General features: G+C 38.7%; 1 protein-coding gene across 2 annotated transcripts in view; it reads left to right on the forward strand.

The window, feature by feature from the left end:
- LOC119707241 (septin-2) overlaps positions 1 to 19975 on the forward strand; it is a 35238-nt gene extending 15263 nt beyond the window's left edge. The window contains exons 8-13 of one of the 2 annotated variants that reach the window (XM_038151879.1): positions 2854 to 2955; positions 3756 to 3901; positions 4902 to 4985; positions 5923 to 5980; positions 12435 to 12528; positions 19178 to 19975. In XM_038151879.1, coding sequence (XP_038007807.1) covers positions 2854 to 2955; positions 3756 to 3901; positions 4902 to 4985; positions 5923 to 5980; positions 12435 to 12503 — 459 coding nt within the window. In that variant the 3' untranslated portion in view covers positions 12504 to 12528; positions 19178 to 19975. The remainder of the gene's footprint in view (positions 1 to 2853; positions 2956 to 3755; positions 3902 to 4901; positions 4986 to 5922; positions 5981 to 12434; positions 12529 to 19177) is intronic. The other variant, XM_038151878.1, reaches the window with a different exon arrangement.
- Positions 19976 to 20515: the final 540 nt, after the last annotated feature.

Consider the following 20515-nt stretch of genomic DNA (forward strand, 5'->3'; position numbering starts at 1 on the left):
CCATTAATTGAGGCAAGAAGAACCTTTGGATCCTGCCGGGAGAAATTCTGTCCAGGCTCTTGAACTTTAATTTTGTTCCTCCACAAATACTATAAGGTAACGACAGGTGCACTGCATTCGAATTGAAGGAACTCATAGGGAAATCATAAAGCAAAAATGTGGCTCATTGTGCAAGTTTTATTGCTTTTCCTTTTCTGTTACTGTGCTGACTTTGTGAAAGATTTTTATCTCACACTGTTTGTGGAGCTGCCACTTTTTGTAAAACCCCCGTAATTCACCCTTTCAGCAGTGTGCTTCAAGCTCAGTGTTCATAGTTGCTTACTTTTTGGTTCAGCATTTGGGAGCAGAATGATGTTGAAAGATTTGAAGGAGGCATTTAAGTGGAACATTAATTAGTTAAATTCCTAGTGAATTATATTTTAAAATAACTTTTAACTAACTAATCTTTAAAACAGTCTGGACTTAGACATATGGACACCACATTTATGCACTGCTAAGTACAACAAGAAGAAGGGCATCTGTAGTCTAAGGGAGTGGTTAGGGAGCAGGTAAACAAGTTTCATTATTTTTATACTGTTGGCAAAGGTCACTCTGCAAACTGAGTTTATATTAAGTCAAATGTATAATGTGCTTCCAAAGCTTTGAAAATCAAAGCTACTGTATATTGTTCTAACTCAAAGCATCTTGGCCAACAGAGTCTCTAATCAAGAATAGGAATCAAAGTCCTGCTTTGCTGACGCAGCTTGAAGTCTTACTTTTTTTTAGATGTTTCTGCCATTTGGCCATCAATCTGAAGTAAAATGTTTTTGTTTTGCCGCTATGGACTAAGCAGCAAGATTAGCTTGTGGTGCTTGCAAAGGAAACCCAGCTTGGAGTAATTCCTGTTTGGGCTTTCTGGAATTCAAAGTTATTTTTTCAAACTCTTGAGTGGGAAGAAATGCACAACAGTTTCGCAAGCTGTGCCATGCAAGGGTGGTAAGGAAACATGCTCAAAAGAATGACTTCATGAGAGGGGAACTAATATTTTGACTTTTTTTTTAATTTCCCATGGGAAGGCTAATCTTTAGGAACACAGAATCCTCTGAGGCCAATAAAATTCAGATTTAAAGAAGCAAAATGCTGTTTCATTGTTAGGAGCATAAAATACAGTTTGTTTTCATTGCAATTCTTTTTCCTTTCAGGAAAGCACTAGGTTTAACAGCTGTAATATATTATTCTAGCACCCCTTGCTGTTGGCTTTCCCGTTATTGTTCCACTTGCATTTTATCTCAAAGATCTCAGCCAGGTTAAATGTGCTTTCTTGTTTTATGCAACTACTTAAAGGCATCGAACTGCAGTGCTGCCCCACCCATCCCAGCTGTGCATCTTTGATTGTCATTTGGTGACAGGTCAGGTCTCTTTCATTTTGCAAAACAGTTACAAAATCCATTGATTTCAATGTCATTGTGTGAATGTCTTATGTACTTATTGGCAGCACTTACTCCCGAATTTCTTTTCTCTCTATCAAATGTTGCTCCCTGTGTAGGTGGGGGCTTGTGGTACTTGGCTCAGAGTGTGCTCGTGTGTGAGCGCGGGGGATGTTTATATACCTGGCAGGAAAACATTGTCGGGGAACAGCTGTGGCTCCTACATGGTCTTTCCTCTGCTAATGGTCTGGAGAATTGTTTTCTTTTAAACACCTGTTAAATAACCAAGTTCTGGTTGGACAATTTTCATTTGTGCTGTAGCTGTCAGTTGTCATCATGACAGAGGATGGAGGAACCCAACAATACTCTGAGAAGGCTCATTAAGACCTCTCTATTTGAAGTCTGCTTGTTTTTGTGCTACCAAGTTAATTTCCAGTTGAATACGCAGTAATGGCATCACAAGTCCTTACATAGGCTCTTCTGAATATTTTTACCATTACTTTAAAGCTCTCCCTGAACTTGCCCAAACTTTGTCTGTGCTGAGAGTTCATTGAGCAGGGCAGCTGCTTGGTTCAGGTGCTGTTGGTGGGGTTGCAGTTGCTGCTCTAGGAAGTTTGCACAGTTCCCCTATTCTGCTGAAACATCCAGGATCCCTTTGGAGAGTCATTGTGGAATCTCAGCCTTCTTCATGCTCTCGTTATACCACCACACTTCCTTTACTGAAATTAACTCTTGTCAGTGCATTTGATGTAGTGACAAGAGTGGACTTAAGTATATTCAGCAGTGTGGCAGCAGAAATATTCTCTTTGGTTTTGAAGAAGGAATTGACTTGTGCCACCTTTTGAAACTGCAAAAGGCCTGGAGTTATGCTGGCTGCTCACCCCTGCAGTGATTTCATTAGGAAAAGAATGTGCCCAAGAATACAGATACTGTATTTTTTATGTTACCCTCAGACATTTATGACAATGAAAACCGTTTAAGAACAGGCTCTTTATCTTAGTGGATTTTTAATGACTTTCTCCAGTTCAAGTGGATGATAAGCTTTTATCTTTTTAGATTCAAGAGGCAATAGGCACTGTCTTCTACATTTCTGAACGTATCAAATGCACAAAAATATACTTTGACACGGGGTGAATGGTTTTGATTCTGTCACTAATGAATTCCTACTTGTTACTTTTACTCTTTTTTCATGTTAACCTCACTTTGCTTCTGTATTTGCCTTGTAAATCTTCTGGCATTTAAAAAATACTTACTTGCTATGTTTTCCAAAAATACATTTCTCTTTTGTGCCTTTAAAAAAAATCTTCAAGCCTGTGCTATTTTGCAGTTTGGACACTGAGTCAGGTGAATATTTGTGACAGACTAGTTCATCAATTTCATATATTTTAAACTGAATACCTATTCAGTGAAATAAGAGCATTATTCTTTCTTTTTTGCAAACTTTCAGGTTCTGGATGAGATTTCTGAACATGGCATTAGGATTTATCAGCTCCCTGATGCAGATTCTGATGAAGATGAGGAGTTTAAAGAACAAACTAGAGTTTTAAAGGCAAGTTTCACTCCTAGTTTATCATTTTGCTGCTGTAGTTCTTTAGTCTACAACGTGCCTAAAGGTACTTTATTCCTTTCACAATGTGTTGAAAATTTCAGTTTCCTTTGTGTGTTGACTCTGAATTATAATCCCTTTTATTCCAGTCTCTGCTTCATCAGAATTCCAAGTGTAGTGTGTCATGACTTTCTCTTCTTTGCTCTTTTAAGTGTAAACCACTGTTCACCATGAACTATTATTTGTAGTCTGTTTTCTGACTCAAATGTTTTAACATGTGAGTAAGGAGAGAGATTGTGGGTGTTATGGGTGCTGTACTAATTAACAACTTGCCTTGTGTTCAAGCAGATAATCAAGGTTTTACTGAAGTAATTTCCTCTTCGTGCTTGCAAAGGTGTTTGAAGAATGTGTCTGAAATTCTCTTTCTAGCTACTTCACTCTGCATCTGAAGTATGTTTCTGTTGGCTGTTCTCCACGCGTGATGTTATGTCAGATGACACATTATGCCCAAACTGTACTTTAACAACAGCCGAGTGTTCCTAAAGCAAAGCGTCATTTCCTTCTGGGCCTCTGTTAAAACAAATCGGTCCTAACACAGCTACAGGTGCTCATAAGGAGAGGTTCCATTGCCTAGAATGGGATTTGTTGGTTTTCTAATGTGAGAGGGTTTTAGTAGAGAGTGTTTGTCTCTCTTGCCTGTTAATTGAATTGTTGTGCTTTCTTTAAAAGAAGGACAAAGCAAAATATAAAACTAACCAGCCAAAAATCAAAACAGTAACTTGGGTTTTTTCTGTCTCAACTAGGCTAGCATTCCCTTTGCTGTTATTGGATCCAATCAACTTATTGAGGTGAAGGGGAAAAAAATCAGAGGCCGCCTGTATCCCTGGGGAGTTGTTGAAGTTGAAAATCCAGAGCACAATGATTTCCTCAAGCTGCGCACAATGCTGGTGTGAGTAATGGTAAAATGATCCCATCTCCTGTGGTGACGTAACTGCCACAATGACTGCAAGCCTATAGCAATGTTCATTCTTTAATTTAAAACTAGTCCTGATGCCAGCACAGAGTTACGTTTTAGTCCCCTGTCGCTTGTTTTCCTGCTGTACCCTCTGATCTATCGATTCAGAAAATATTTTCTATATTTTATGTTGCCAGATATATGTGATGATTTTATGCCTTACGTAAACTCATCTGCCAGCTATACATACCAGCGGAAGTTTTGGTTTAGTGCAGTTGGTGAGGCAGAGAAGCTTTTAAAATACTCCTCAAAGTGAAGAATATTCCAAAAGCAAAGTGCACTTTTCTTGGCAGTATGGGAAACCCTTTGTTCAGTGATACCCCACCCCATTATGATTTCAGCCGATACGGATATTCTGCCTGCGTAAATGGTTTTAAGTGATTTTTTTAAAAACGATGTTTTGCTATTGTTGTAAATGAATTCCGTCGTGTCATTCCAAATTGGGTCTGCACTGGGCAGGGATTGCCCTCTGCTGGGCATTGGGAGCAAGCGGGTTTTCCTTTTTTTTTCCTTGGCAATTGGAAATTGTTAAGCAATGGCAGCTGTTGTGTGAGCCAAGCAGCTCCACCTAGTTCCCAGTTACAAATTATATTTGACAGCACTTAAGAGTAATAAAATACTTTTGGAATTAAAGTATCTTTCTGAATTACTGTCTTTGCACGTTCTTAACACTGCAAAAACTGGTATAAACAACTCATCTGAAATAATGAATGTCCAAGAGGAGGACAGCATATTTTGGGTCTTTGAATGATATTGGTGGGGCACTTAGGAATGAATTAAAGATCAATGAACTTGAAAGCAGAGTTCTGGCTGGCTTGGTCTGTAAGGATTTACTTTTCTGGTAAATACATCCATTAGATAAAACAGAAACAGAAGACAAAAGGGTGTTTTCCTTTGCTTTGCTGAGTGTTCAGTAGCCCTTTGCATGTTCTAGGACGCACATGCAGGACCTGCAGGAGGTGACCCAAGACTTGCACTACGAGAACTTCCGTTCTGAGAGGCTAAAACGCACTGGCAAGTAAGTGTGTGCTGCCCCTGGGCTCTGCTGCTCCTCACTGCCCACTGACAGGGGGCTCTTCCTCCTAACTAATTCCACCTGTAAACAATTACTTCTGATGAGATTTCAATCTGCAGAATTCTGAAATTTGTACGAAATGCTCTTCTTGAAGAGGAATAATATATAGTGAAGTGCTGTACTTATAAGCAGCTTAAATCCTCTTTTCTCTATGCTTTTAATTGCAATGTGCAGGAAGAAGGTGCCTGCAAGCAAGATAGGTTTTATGTAATGACGTCTGCTTGAAGAAAATGAATGCCAGTGGGCAAATTTAAATAGGCCTCAGTCTATCTACTTAGGGAGGTGTTGCTTCTCTTGCTCCTTCATATGTAGCTAAAGAGAGAAGTTTAGACCACACAATCTTTTCTGATAATTTGTGTGTTTTGTGGAGTTTATGATATCTTTTTTAAATTCTTGTCAAGGTTATCCTTGGCAACTTAATGCAAAAAATCCACAACTGCCTTTGCTGCATCTTCTTGGATAGTAACTTACTTTTGTCGACATTCCACCTGTTCTTCAAGTATTCAGCAAAGCATTTTGATGTTAAAGAAGAAATGAAACAGCCTACACAGCTTTTTAGTGGTTGATTTTTGTACCATGGATAGGTAGTGAAGGAAATTTCTTCATTAAAGTAAATTGCGCAAAAAACCCAAAAAACCAAAAACCATATAGCAGTAAAGAAATCAAATTTTTAGAAATGAAGAGTGAATAGCAGGAGTCTGTGAGGTAAAGATGGCCTTTTACAAAAGGGCAGCATGATTTTAAAATCTCCTAATCTGTCCTGTATGGAAGTATGTAGACTTTGATGAGGTTATATTAATTGAAATATGAGTCTTGAATCTGTTCTTGGAGATTTTTACTTCTGTATTTTATGCTGTCAATGCATTCTTTTCTTCGATAGGCCTGTTGAAGAGGAAGTGGTAGACAAGGATAGAATCCTCCAGCAGAAAGAGGCTGAGGTAAGAGGAGCTTTCTAAAACTTGGTCTTTAATATAACATGCTAGGTTCCAATTTCAGGTTTCTCCATCAGCTACTGCCTGTGGCAGGTAGGATTGGAGTTGTGCAAAATGAGAGGCATAACCTGACCATAGAAGTGGCCCTTACAGTGTTTTGTTTATAGTCTCTTGAGTTGTGGATGGGAGGTAGTGTGTGCGCTCTTGGTTGTAGGCAGAATGTTTATCATTTCCTGTTTGGGTGCTAATTTTCCATAAGGATATTGGCTGTTTTAAGTATTGAAATGAATTTATGTTTGTCAGCTACACATGCTGGGTGCTGTGGTGGGATAGACTGACAGTCTCATTTCAGGTGTGCAGGTGCTTACTGCAAGCACATTACCAGTAAATTTATTCTTATGTCTTCTGGCTATGGAGTAAGAATAGGGTCTTGAGTCTTAAAAATCCCATAATAGAATTAATACATGTGTTTTTTTCATCTTAACCTTGACTTACATCATGGTATTTTTGTTGTGCCTGTCAGTTTATGAAATCGGTGTTTTCAAACTCTGATTTCTCACTCTGTTTCCACAAAGTTATTGCTAGGCCTTTTAACTTAGTATTTTTATGTTGAAGTTGTAGAGACTCAGAAATTTTTAGCCTGGTATTTAAATTCTAGCAGTATGCTACCAGTGCTTATATTACTTGCAGTGTGAAAACTGAAGACTTACTGCCAATTGTAACAGGGTGGTTTTTTTCCCTTTATCCTTCTTTTATCCAATTTGGCTTGGATCCACATCCATAACTGCAGGGAAGATCATTGCACATGTGCAGTGATTTGGAATAAAAAGTAAAAAACTACAAACAGTTTTGTGTGTTTCTGAGGTGGAAAATTGATTCCCATACATGGAAATTTTTGAAATTTACTTTGGTCTGTGCATTTCCTTTTTCCCTTATAGCATCCATATTTAAAAATAGCTGACCCTGGTTAGCTATTGGCTAACCCTGGCATGTGATATAAATAGGAAAAAAATTTTCCTATAAGGAAATACAGAAGCAGCTGATTATCACCATAATTAGAAGTTAATAACATGAATTACTGGAAACTGAGTGAGCTGCATATTTATCACTATATAACTGCATTTCAGCAGCATAAGCACACTTGATGACTGTGCACATGCAAGAGTGGAACTTCTGCAAGTGTTCTGTACACAAATTAACTGCCTCCCATTTTCTGGGCATGTGCAAAGTAACAGGAGCCCATCAGCTGATACCACTTTGAAAAAGTCAAGAGCATTTTTTGAAAAGATTTTGGTTTTCTATTTTTTTTTTAATGATTCCAAGCAGACAAGTAGACTTAAAGCATTAGAGTCATAACTGTTTCTCCTGTTATTTGAACTACGTAAATTGTACATGCCTAGTAGTTAAGTAGAATTTTGGGTATCCTTATAGAACTATTTGTTTTAAGACCTATGTCTGAAGAAAGTCTCCTATAAATATTTTCCCTGGATACTGTTGATATGACAGGCTATATATAGATATAGATATATATTTTTTCTTTTTTTTTCTTTTTTTTTTTTTTTCCTGTTTATGCATTGACACAGAGTGGTCAAAATGGACCAGTATATAAATATGTAATGTGTCTTTTATATAACATGGCTTAAAGGGATGAAATGTTGAATTTCTCAGGGGAGAGTCTTTGAAAGTTTCCTCTGAGGCTAATCATCTCTGAATAATTGCTGCTGAAGTTGCAGGGGATTAGGTTAGAACTTGAAAAAACAAATACATTTTTAACTTCTGCGTTCTATTGTTCCAAAGAGATCAAGTGGCTTTGCTGAATCTTCTGAAATAAGCTGGTATGAAATCCCTTCATCTCCAAATCATCCCTAAGGTTCAGACTGGGAAAAATCTTTGGAGGAAAGAGGCACAGAGGAAATGGGCTTACATTCCATGGCCTTCACAGAGAAAACAAATATCCATTTCCTCTCCTGTTCTGCATTCCCATCAGTAACGGTGCTTGATGTTCTATTTACAGTTTTGTGAGGTTTATATAACCTTGGAAGGAATGAATGCTTGAACTAGTGCCAGGATCATCTTTATCAAGGCATCACTTTTGCTAAATGGTCTTTTATTATGCCAAAGGATGTGGTCCTCAGTTCAGCCAATCTGTGATTGCTAATCTGTCATTTTGGATTTGTTGCTTAGTCTGGTTGTGCTTTTGCTCATTTGCAAGTGATGGCCTGTTTTTTTAGAGCTGGAAAATGAAAATAGGCATAAAGATATTCTTGTTCCTTACTGTAAATAGGATGCAGAACAGATTATTTTGATGTTGTAGTGTAAGTGGGCACAAACCTAAAGTTTGTAGTTTCGTGCCATATTTTTCCTACTCTGTAAACATCTTGTTAATAAAAACCTTTGAAGGTTTTGAGAGGTAGTACTTCCAGAAAAATGTTAGGGCTGTGATTACATGAAAACAGCAAGGAATAGACTCCTCTGGGTTTCTCTAGTGAGCTACCCTGAGAGTTTGGCCAAATCTTTCCATGCATCTGTTTTCAGTGGAGTTGGTCAGCAGTGGGCTGGATATAGTAGAATGAACACGATGTTGAACTTGTTTTCTCTCTGTTTTTCCACTTTCTGAACGTGTGTAACGCTTTGGCAGATGAGATAAAGAGCCCTGGATTAGTGTGGGAGTCAGGAGGGGGAACAGCAGTGGGGCTGCCAGGCTGGGGGCCAGCAGTGGCCCTGTGGGGAGTGAGGATGGGACCGATGTGTGCAGGTACCTGCCTGCTGCTGCTGGGGTTTGGGAAAGCATTGAGAGATAAGGGACAGACTTCTATGGGAAGAGAGCATGATGCTGATGAAGACCTGCAGATTGAGAGAAATAAAAACAGGTCTAAAGTTTAATTTATTTTGTGGGATGTTACTGCCCAGTGCAGGAGGGCAGAATGCCTTGCCCTGTGAAGTGTGCACTCTTCATCCTGGAGAACTTCCTAAGAAGAAAACCCCAATTAGCAATGGGAATCTTTTTGTTTGTTTGTTTGTTTTTCCTTTGAGCAATTGCGCTTTTTTTTTTTGTTGTTTTTATCTGTTTTTTGAAGGAGCAGTGCATGCGCAGCTCAATGGCTGTGGCCTGAGTGACTTCTGCTCTTTGTGAACATGTCCTGTGGAAGACATTTATCTTAATGGTAGCCCCATTTCCAAATTATCAGGAATATTTTTCCTGTCTTCAGTTAACAAAATTACTTGTGTTCAAGTATTTTTATTCAAAAGAACTCTTACAGGAACATTCACTAGAAAATCCACTGTCTGCAGTTTTCCATCTTCCCTGTTCTCGAAGCATCTTCACTTATGCCTTTCTTATGTAAAGGCATGGGCAGAAATAATCAGACTTGGTAGAGAGAAAACCTATCAGTGGGAAGTAAATACTGTTAATTTCTTAATATTTCTCCTCCTGTGATATCTGCATGTTGGTTGAGAAGTTGTTCATGTTGTTTAAACAGGAACAGTGTCTGTTGGTACTGAGATGAAATTCTGTAGATGTAGCAGAGCTGTGTGTCTGTGATTTCTGTTAACGGTGTGGGAGCTGTTAATGAGATGTATGGTTCACTTTTAACTCTGTAACCTTAGCTCTCATTTTAAATGTTTGTTTCCTTTCTGGTTTGCTGCAGTAGTTACATGATTGTTTGAACTAAATGTAGACCTGACATGAGTAAACTAAGGGGCATTTATACCAGTATGTTTATTCTTTTGCCTTTTGTTATCTGAGAATTCACAGGAATTATTTGTTTTAACAGATTTCCAAACATTGTTTCCTAGCTTCCTTCCACTCACGATGTGCATTGGCCCTGTGCTGTCATGTTGTAGCATCCGTTCTTTAGGGGATGAACCCAAATATATCAGTGCTGCTCTTGCAAGTGAGGGGACTCTGCTGAGCCAGATCAAAGTCATTTTCTGCCCTTGATGCTTGCAGTCACCAACAGCAAAGGGAATGCAGATGTTGACATGACATCAATCTTTGGTGTGGTTCTTTTACATTCTCCTTTATTAAGAGCAGAGGTTTTTCTGTTTATTCAGTAGGTCCAGTAAGGTGAACATGAGCTGGTTTTGTTTGTAGTGTAACATGGAGGAACAGCTCTTGTGTCCTGTCCTCTACTCAAAGAGGAGTTGTTGAAGAGACTGGCATGGTTCCTACTTGAGCACAATAGAGCTTGATTCCCTTTTCTTAATTTGACAACAGTGTGCCTCATTTTTTTTCACAGGCCTTGCGCCTGAAAGGTTTTCTACTGGATTATTCTAAAATAGCTTCAGAAACTTGCCATTCCTTGCCTAATGGAAAAGACTGAGGCTTCACCAGTAGGTCTCAAAAACACCGCGTGAGGATGGAAAAGGAAAATATTTTACACTCTTAAAGTTAGAGCAGAGTAGGTTTCCTGGGGCTTTTGTGCTACCTTATATTTGTGTCATATGCAGCATCTGATTTATTTTGTGCTGTGGGCATATTTTTATCAGTTAAAGTTAAGAAAATGCAGTTCTCAATGCTGTATTTAAGTCTTAAAATATAATGCTGGCTATTAGCAGAATTCTGCATTTGAGCAATCACCATAATATGTGTGCAGCAGTATCTCCCCCTGTGATTACTGAATGGTTTCTATTTTGGGAATGCTTCATGGCTCAGCTTGGAGTGCTCTTGCGAAAACTCAAGTAGGAGAGCTTACAAAAAGCTAGTTTTATTCAGATGGTAAATCTGCAGAGAGGAAGTTCAAAAGACCAGGTGTCTTACACATTTACAAGTTGATCTTTGAAGCTTTTCTTTTTTCTTGTGTCATGAAATCAATGCAGCACTCATTTTGGGAACTTTCTGCTTTTTTTTCCTCCTTCCTGTAACATTTTCCTATCTTCTTGATCAGAAGCTTTTTGTTTTAAGTACTTAGCAGAAAGATGTAGATGGGTTTATAATAATCCCCACAGACTTAGGTGTATCTCATGCTGTTCCTGTGTGAATCTCCTTTTGTCAGAGAGCATCTCTGCAGCAGTCACAGGAACCTGAATTAGCCTCTCCTGAGCCCTGTGCTGCTGCAGCAAGAGGATAAGTACATAAGCCAGCGAGTTTTAGGCAAGCTCTGGTACTGCTAGCTGTGCTGCAATCTTTTTTACTCTTTAGTTAATCTTCTGTTTCTTACTTTTTCCTAAATCTGTATCTGAGAGCTGGCAAGAAGAAGTGATATAGGCACTTGCAGTTGGTTTTTCTTGGTCTGTGATGTTTCTTTCAGTTTGTTGGATTTTTTAATCAAAACAAAACAACAGCTCAACATCACATGCATATATTCAAACATTTGTCTCAGATTCTTCTGTATTGAACCTGGTGGAGAAACAAGCATCACAATAGTTAGTCGTTGACTGGATGAAAATAGAGTATAATGGTTTAGACAGAGTGCTTTTTCAGTTAGTTTCCCCCCTGAAAATAAATGAAAGCACTTCTCTACATAAATCCGAAAAAAGAGAAATTGCTATACAAGCCTCAGATTTTTACATGACCTCTGGTTTCAGGTGGACTCATAGGTTATACAATGTGCATGGAAATAGCTGCCCATTGCCTTCCCACCTTGTAAAATGGGGCTCTTGTAGTTCTGTATGTGGAGCTTCCTCACCTGCAGTTGGAAGGCAGTACCCAGTGGTTTGTAAAGCAAATTAGAGGCATTTGCATATATACTTTTAAAATCCATGTTATTGTTCTTTCTTCTGTCTTAGGAACATTCGTTCTAATTAATATTTTCCTTTTTTTTGTAAAAAACAACCAGCAACAAAGCATTACATATAAGTGGCCTTTTATAAAATGGAAACTAACTTTTAAGTGTTATAAGAAAATGCCTTAAGCAAACAGTTTTTTCCAGGAAAAGTAATTGTTTAGATATAAAAAAATATTGGTGCTTAATATGTTTAGTCTGGTGTTCCAAATTTTATAAACATCTTTCTATTTCTCTTTTGAAATAGTTTTTAAATCTTATTTTCATGTTTGGCTGGTACTGCTGCTAAAAATTTGCTGAGTTCTCTGATAGTCACAGGATGAGTGTTCCTACATGATCTTGTGCTTTGAGCACCTGTATCAGAACAAAGCTGCTGCACTAAGGTGTTTGAATATATGATATATATATCATAGGATATGCTTTCCTTATTATTGGTTAAATGTTGATTCACAGGTCTGCAAGCATAGCTGGCTTCAAGAGGTTTGGATTCTATTGCTTAATTTTCCTTATAAGTATTCTTACAAATCTTTTGTGAAAGTTAGATGTACTGAACTGAAGAATAAGAGATGGAGAAAACGAAGTAATCAGTTTTGTGAATTATTGAACATTTTCAGTTTGCAGCAAGGAAAAAACAGAATCTGTGTTCTACCATAGGAAAAAAAAAAGTTTTAAGGTTTCTTGGATTGTTGGGCTTCCCATGAAATTGTTGTGAACACTCGGGTGTCTTTCTCTTCCAGCTGCGCCGCATGCAGGAGATGATTGCCCAGATGCAAGCCCAGATGAGGATGAAGCCTGGTGATGACTAAGGTGCTTAGCACCTGGACGCATCAGGTATTGCTTTTCTGACTTGTTTTCACCTCTTACATAAGATTTTGGCTATGATTTTTGTTAATTTTGAACTTTGGCCTTCATTTACTGTACTTAACAGGGAAAAGTGATGTCATGAGTAGACTAGGAAAGACATATGCCAGTGTTATCTTCCAGCTGTTTTTAAGACCTGTAAGTCCTTCTCTTCAGTGCCTTGCTTTTGGATCATCAGGCTTTGCTTCTGCTAGCACAAGTTGGTCAGAAAGTTAATTTGATATGTAAACAAAAGATAGAGTGTTTTGGGCTATGTAAGCTGCTGAGTGTTTAACAGTTTTCTCAAAGAGCCAGACAGAATTTTGGTCAGGTGTACTGAATAGAGACTCCTTTGATGATATGTGTGATGTATTAGGGGAGATCAGAGTGAGTGAAGAAAAACATTCCTGTAACACGTACTCATTCTTTCTTCTTGTAGAATTTTTCTTTTAAATGCAAGAACAAAAAATGGAAGGATATGAGAAGTCTTGTTGCTTAATACTTGAGTTTAATACTCTAGTTGTGATTGCTGGTCTTGTGGAATGTAAAGCTTGAATAAAATGGATTATATTATCCCTTATGACCTTGTGTCAGCTGCCAACATTCCAAGCTAAAATAAGGAGATTTTTTGTTGCCTTTATTTGAACCTTCAGTCTTCCTGTTTACATAAAAAAGAAGAAAAAAATCATTAAGAAATAAACTTATTCACTGGATTTTCACTTAAGCAGAAGTTGATGGTTTTACTGGTATGGACGCTGGTATCTCTGAGTGAAGTACTGAAGGGGAAATAAGTAATTCAGTCTCAGGTTTCTTACAGTTTCTTAAAACTGTTGCAGATAGAGGAGTCTTCACATCACGTCTTCCAACTTCCATACTAAGATATGTTTTCCAAGAGTTGGAAATCTAAACACTGAGGATAATTTTGTGGCTGACCACATGGTGTATGTGAAAGCAGTGTCTGACAGAAAGTTCTCATTGTCCAGCCAGGAACTGGTCATTTTGCAGCCTGTTCAATATTGTTAAATACTATAGTCTGAATTGAAAGTTCCGAGTTTTCATTGTGACTTTCTTTGTCATGTGGCCAAATTCTTACCACTTGTAGAAATAGTTATTTAGTGTAGGAAAGCTTTTTTAATGTAAATTATTGTTACTGTTTTTTTGCTAAAGAGCTCACTTCTTCGTAGGAGTTAGAAATCATGTTTAATCACATGACACCTTCAAACTGATACTCAATAAGAAAAACACACCATAAATCCACCCTTGTCCACAGTTGTTGTTGGCAGGGCAGAGGATGGCAAGAGGTACAGATATATTCAGAGTTCTTTGCTCAGTTCCTAGATGCTGGCTTTGCTGTGAAATCAGTATCTGAGGGCTGATGGGATGTAGTATTCCCATTAATGGTTAGCCAGAAATGGCCCCAGATCCCCTGTGTTTCACAGCTTCTGGCAATACTGGATATGGTCTTTATAAAAAGGAACTGGAGCATGGTTTGTCCCAGGCTGAATTTGCAGCCATGGCTACTTAAGTAAACAGAGTTCTGAGCATGCTCATGTCTGTCCAAGGGAAATGCTCTTCTGTAGATACCTCACATCAGCTAGTCTGGAGTGCAGCTTGGACCACTCTGTATGGTAATCAGGAGACTGCAGATTTAACTGAGTGTTCCCATGATCCTGTTGTGATTTGAACTAAATCTTGAGGTGAAGTTAATTGGGCTGAAATACTTCAGTGTGGATGATTTTGAGAAGGATTTGAATGAGATCTTCATACATGGAGGTCCTGCTGTTACTCTGGAATTTGCTAAGCTACATTTCTGCAGCTGCTGTGGAAATCATGTTTGACAGATTGCTCTCAGGAAAGGCTTTTGAACTTCTGGTTTTGCTGCCCGAGAGAGAGAGAGAGTGAAAGATAGATTGATTTTTTTAGAGTAATTTGTTGGCCAGTATGCAGTCAGAACTGCAGATGCAGTCCTCCTAAAGCAGGGTATTGCTGTGTGATCCTGGCAGCATGTGGAAGGGAATCCTCATCCAGAGCTTTGCCTTAGGGAAGTTTCTCTCATGCATGTTAACTGACTTTGCAACTTAGGAGGTGTGATGAGTTCAACCTCCACCATTCCCTTCAGATTTATTTGCTGTATTTTATTGAAATCACTGTTTCTAGAGAAACCAGGAAACTTGTAATTAACACAGTGGTTAACAGAGCAAAACTGCCAACAAATTTAAATGTAGTTGGTATTAATCTTTTTGTTCTATCGCAGTTTATCTTGAACATCTCTCAGGTTCTTGTTTTACAAGAACTTTAAAGGATCACCTGTGCTACTGAAAGCACAGTCTCTCCTCCCAGTGCTCTTTTGCACCCTTACTTTGTGCTGAGAAAAATATCTGACTTTATAAACAGAGTTTACATAAAAAATAATATTTTCACTCTTTTTATTTTGGATACATACCTAATTTTTGTGCTTTCTTCAAAAGTCCCTTAAAATATTTTCCCCTACATAAAGCACACAGTTTTCAGGTATTTTGGCAAAAGTGGAGTGTGGTGAGGTATGAAGACCTTCATAGGTAAGAGCTGGAGAATAAACAGTAGGGTAATGAAATGTGTTAATATTAAATATGTGAACTACCCACTTCTGATTTCAGGTGTATTTTGGAGTGGGGAGGAGATTGTTGAATGCTTTGGGGTTTTCTAGGAGGAGCATTGCATAATGATTAAAAAGTGCTAAACTCAAATTCTTGCCAAAAAGACTGACAAGTCTGTGTTACCAGAAAGTGCTACACAGATGGGATGACTGGAAGATCTGGTTTGCCTGATCCCTTTTGAATATGGCCATCTTTAAAGGTTTTATGGAAAGACTAAAGGGAGAATTCACTTCAAACAGTTTCCTTTACTTTCAAGGCTGGAGTGAGAGAATAAGGGGAGTGACAAAGGCAAAGATTAGATGCAGGGAACACATTCAAAGTTTCCAAAGAGGGCAGACAGATTTCTTGCTGTGGAGAAGTAGAATCCTGAAAGGGAATGAAGATGAATGCTGGAGACTGGGTTAGAGGTAGGAAAGGAAGATGATTTTGGCACACTGGTCATTCCTGTTTCCAGCTGCAGTTTCTGACAAAAGCCTGTGAGAACAGATTGTGGTGACCAAGATCTTTTGAGTGCAGCCCTGACGAAGGTGTGTTGACCTACACTTTCGTCCCTTTCCTCTAAACATTTAATAGCTTCTGTGTGCAAGTAGTGCAGGTGGAGCTGGCAATGAGAGCCCAGCTAGACACCAGAATGTTCTTAGAATAAGCAGTAACAATTTTTTTACCCTGACTTTTGATATACTCCCCTTGCTAAACTTTCTCAGATTTTTTTCTTGTAAAACACAAGACACTGCTATGAAGTGTAGGAGCTCATTGGTTCTTATATTTCACAGCTCACTTGAAGGATTGAAGAGAAAGATGGAAGGTGGAATAAGGTAGCAAAACCTAAAACACATTTAGTTTTATTTGGGTGCTCAAATATGAAGCGCTTTTGAAATAAGCCTGCAGTAACTCCAATAGCATATTTACCAGTTTCTGAACTTGTCCATCTCAGATGAGCAATTATTCTGAAAAGCAGGAATAATTGTACCAAGTGAAATGGTTATTGGTGGATGTTTCTTCCCTTTCCTTCTCTGCTTCTCAAAGTGTATCTCTTTGCAATCTGTTTTCCTCTTGTTATTCTTACAAATCTGATTTGTCTGTCTTCACTCAGTTTCAAGATCACACTGGGACAAATCAGTAACAGAAGCCAGGCTGTGGAATGCTAATACAGCCATCTGGAAATGTAGTTATAGTTAGGGAAATATGTTTGGACAAAAAAGAAACCCAAGCATCTTGCACTTAAAATATCTGTAGGATGTCGAAAATTCTTTTAGTATAGCTTGTGATTTCCAGAAGTATTTTAAAGCCTCCTGAGCACATTAACACTGTTCTAGTTCTTGATAAGAACAGTGCTAAAGACACCAAACAGCTCCTTCTTTCTCCCCATGAATTGACATCATTTAACAGAAGAACACAAAGCACTGTCATAGCAACCAGCCTTCTAAAACGATGCTGCTGAATGCTGAATTGATCTGATGAGAAATGTCATTTGAGGAAGTAGAGATGATGTTGTAGATTTTTGGCAGCTGAAATTGAGAGCCCAGAGAATGTGAAGCTTGGGCAAATTTGTAGTATTTGTAACAACTGCCTGGCACTGCCAGTGGATGTTTCTCTGGCTAGAAACTGGACCAGGAGAGTGCTGTCAGTGTCCAGCACTCCTCAGCTCTTCTGACTGTGGAGTTGTTCAGCAAGCCCTGCATTGATGGGCTGGCACAAGTTTTTTCACCTCTAGAGAACAGACTTCTGTTGGAAATTGTATGGTAACATAGGGAACCTGAAAATGTGTCAGGGCCACTTTTCCCTAAAGAAACAGAGGAACATTTCTGACAGTTCTGAAGCGTGGATCCTGATATGTAGATGTGACTCTGTGGTTATCACCCCTATTGACATATTTAACTGATGAGCGTTGGTAATCAGTTTAAAGGCCAATTTTGTAATTTACTGTGAACTCGGCTGATGATGTTTGCTGTAGGTAAGTCTGAGGTCTTGCTACAGAGTAGCAAAGGAAAGGGAACAAACTTGAAGTAGTGAAGTCAACAGAGGGTGACTGAAACACCAGAAAACCAAAATGTTTGGGGTGTGGTGACAAAATGAGTCAAAACCTCCAGCAGAGCACTGGTGTCATCCAGAACTCCTCTGTCTTTTGGAAAGATGGCATTTCTCAAAGTTCCTGCTGATGATGGGACACTCAAAGGACAGTAGTTATAAAATGGGTGATATTTGAAGAAAAACAACTGAGGTGAGTGAGAAAATGTAGCTGCTTATCAAGCAAATTTCTCTCATTTGGAGTTCAGAAGTGAACGCAGAGGTGCCAAATCACCCTGTGTTGTAGTGGTGTTCTTGAAAGAGCTGAGGGGGAGACAAGCCCTTTTACTTTACAAGGTGTTCAAAATCTTCACAAATACAGGATTCTGAGCTATGTGACCGCTGGATCAGGGTGCAGGTGTATGTAGTACTTGCTAATTATGCTACTTACTGAGAGAGTTTTGTTCTAATGGCACACTGGAGAAATATCCTCTTTGTTCAGTGGTGGTATGAACTCACATTGCAGGTGGAGGCATTTGTTAACTCTGTGTGTTGGTAAAATGAGCATGGGGGACCGTAAGGTTGGTCTAGTAAAGCTGGAGGTCAAACTTGTCAAGAATAGTATCAACCTAATTGTATCGTAAAATATTGCCTTACAAGGAGGTGAGGAAGAAAGAGCAGTGAAATGAATCCATGTTAAAAGTACACAAACATGCTTTGCCCAAGTGTGTTCTATGAGCTTATAAAATGTAGTTATTGTGTAGCTAATGCTGCTAACATCAATGCACAGCTGTGCTTAGAACCCAAGCCTTCATGTTTATTGGAAATTCCAGTCTTTTTGTGAGTCTGAGACATGAGTTACAGTTTCTTCTTGAGGTATCTTCTGCAACAAATTAGAGTTGGGCAGGCAGTGGCAGAAACCAAGTTTCTCTTTCAAACTCTAAGTAGCACTGCAGCACAACAGGTTGAGTTTGAATTTGAGTATTGAATTTGCTTAGCAATTTATGGACTCTGGCTTTAAAGCCTTATTGCTAGCTTGCTTGTTTTAGTTGTTATTAGAAGTGATGGGCTCCTTAAAATGAGAAGGAATTGTGTGTTGAACAGAACTCCCACAATGAGAAGGGCAAAGAGCAAAGCACATTGCTCTTTATCCCCACTGTAGTCTGGATGAGTGTTACTGTGTATTTTACAAGTAAGTTGGCAAAGAAACGCAATCATGTTTTCTAGGATATTTCTATTTTCTCCATCCAGATGAGCATTTAGATTAAGCAAACTTTTTCTGTCAGGAATGAGTATATTTTTGGGACTGGAGAATTTGAGGTGTATCCTCTGAGTTCCAAATCTGACACAACTTCTTAAGCAGGATCCAACTTTCAGAGAAAGCTGGGATTCTGCTTTCTTTGTAGCAGAAACCTTTTTGATTGGCAAGTAACTGTAGAAATATGCAAAACTGATAGTTATTTTTGAAATTACAGACCAGTATCCCTTTTTTTTTTTTTTCCAGCCACAGGAACACTGCTGTATGAATGCTTGAAAAAGTATCTGCTTTCCTGCTTTACCTTAGCAGCGTTGGTGCATGTTGTCGAGCTTGCTGCCTATTGCTAGCCCTGTTTAGCTGAGTGGTTTGTTTCCCTCAGCAGCAGTAATGCTTCACAGAGCAGGCCAAGGTTGATGTTTTGTGTGCAGGACTGTTGAGAGGAGCTGCAATGCTCTCCTTGTGTTATGCAGGCTGAGGGGGGAGTGTGGGTGCCTAAGAAGTTATGTAGCTAAAAATAAGTTCTCATTTAGAAGCTCTTATTGGACATTTGTGATAAATATTTGGGACCAAACTGCTCAGCTGATCTAGTTGTAATGCAGGTGCCTGTGCTGCAGGAACTGCAACTCCCCATTGCTTGGATTATGCTGCTTTGCTCGGAGGGGCTCCTACAGCCCTCATTGCTCTGACAGTGCCGAGACTTTGTCCTTTCTAATGCTCTGTTTTCCACTTTTGTTCCCAGCAGCATACGGTTCTCTAAGTGGATGGGTGCTCTCTTTTCTTTGCCCGAGTGGTAACGTTCAAATGCAAAAGCTGGATTCCACAGACCAAGACCTGCGTTAAAACAAACACAAAGTCTGAAGATTGTGTTGTAAACCTGCTTGTTTTATATAATCAATGTTCTTCAACTTATAGTGTATCTTTTTTGATTCCTTTCGTAACACTGTCTTCATACTTACCAATGTGGTTTTATTATCCTTCCTATACCTTTTTATTCAGAAACTGCCAAGAGTACACTGTTTGGACTAGTCATTGTGGTGGGTTTAAAGAATTAATCATTTATCTGCTAGGTTGTTCTGAACAGTTTCGTGGTTAATACTAAGACTTTGTGGCCTGTTTACAGTAAACGTATGTGTGTTTGCACAGTATTATAACTTTCACCTGCCATTTTAGGCTATTATGTATCGTATCAGTTTTTCAGAACTTCCTCTGTGCTTTTCTTGCTTTTGAAGTTTCATCTCTGGTGATTTGCATTTTTGTGATGGCTAAGAAAATGTACGAAAAGCTGATGATTCACCAGTGATTGGAAAAAGCTGACTTTTCTAAATCGCCGTGCCTTAACACACCATAAATACTCCACACACCAACAGCTTGTGTGGTTGGCTCTGGAGGTTTGGCTTCAGGTCTCAAGAACTGATGGCAAAAATTTGTCACCGGCATTTCTATCTGTCAGCTGAGCGATGGCATGTCCTGATTTTTTATATATACCATAGCACTACTTTGAAGTTTTGTAATAAATGGTATGAATGTGGAAAACGTTGATTTTCTTTTTGTTGGGGTGGTTTTTCTTGTTTTATTTTGCCTTTTCAAGCTAATGTATGAAATGCTGTTGTGGCGTCATGCACAGTGCATATTCAAAGGAGTTGTGATGTTTACTCTGGTGTATGAAGGTGTTTTCTATAATATTTATACCTGCAAACTGCATTGGTTTTATTTCAAAACAACTTTAAAGGGTTTTACCTATAAGTTAGGTAGCAAAACATCTCATCTGTTTTTTTCCAAAGTTCATTAAGCACCTACTGATGTCTTTAGGTGGGTGAATATCTTGGAAGATCTGATCACACACCTTTCTTTATAAGTTCATGAATGTTATTTCCTTTGTCATTGCTGAGTTCTAGCTCTCTTCTGTATGCTTTTGTAGTCTTGTGTGTTTTATATATGCACGAGTGTAAATTACTTTCCAAATATGAGATTGAGACACTTTGTCTTCTGTACTAAATTGGGGTGTCTTTCATGTAATGATTACCCCTAATTTTGCTGTCTAGCAATGGGTGTTTAATCAGGATAGGATTCACAAATT

This window comes from Motacilla alba, chromosome 15, assembly GCF_015832195.1.
Source record: "Motacilla alba alba isolate MOTALB_02 chromosome 15, Motacilla_alba_V1.0_pri, whole genome shotgun sequence".
Lineage (NCBI taxonomy): Eukaryota > Metazoa > Chordata > Aves > Passeriformes > Motacillidae > Motacilla > Motacilla alba.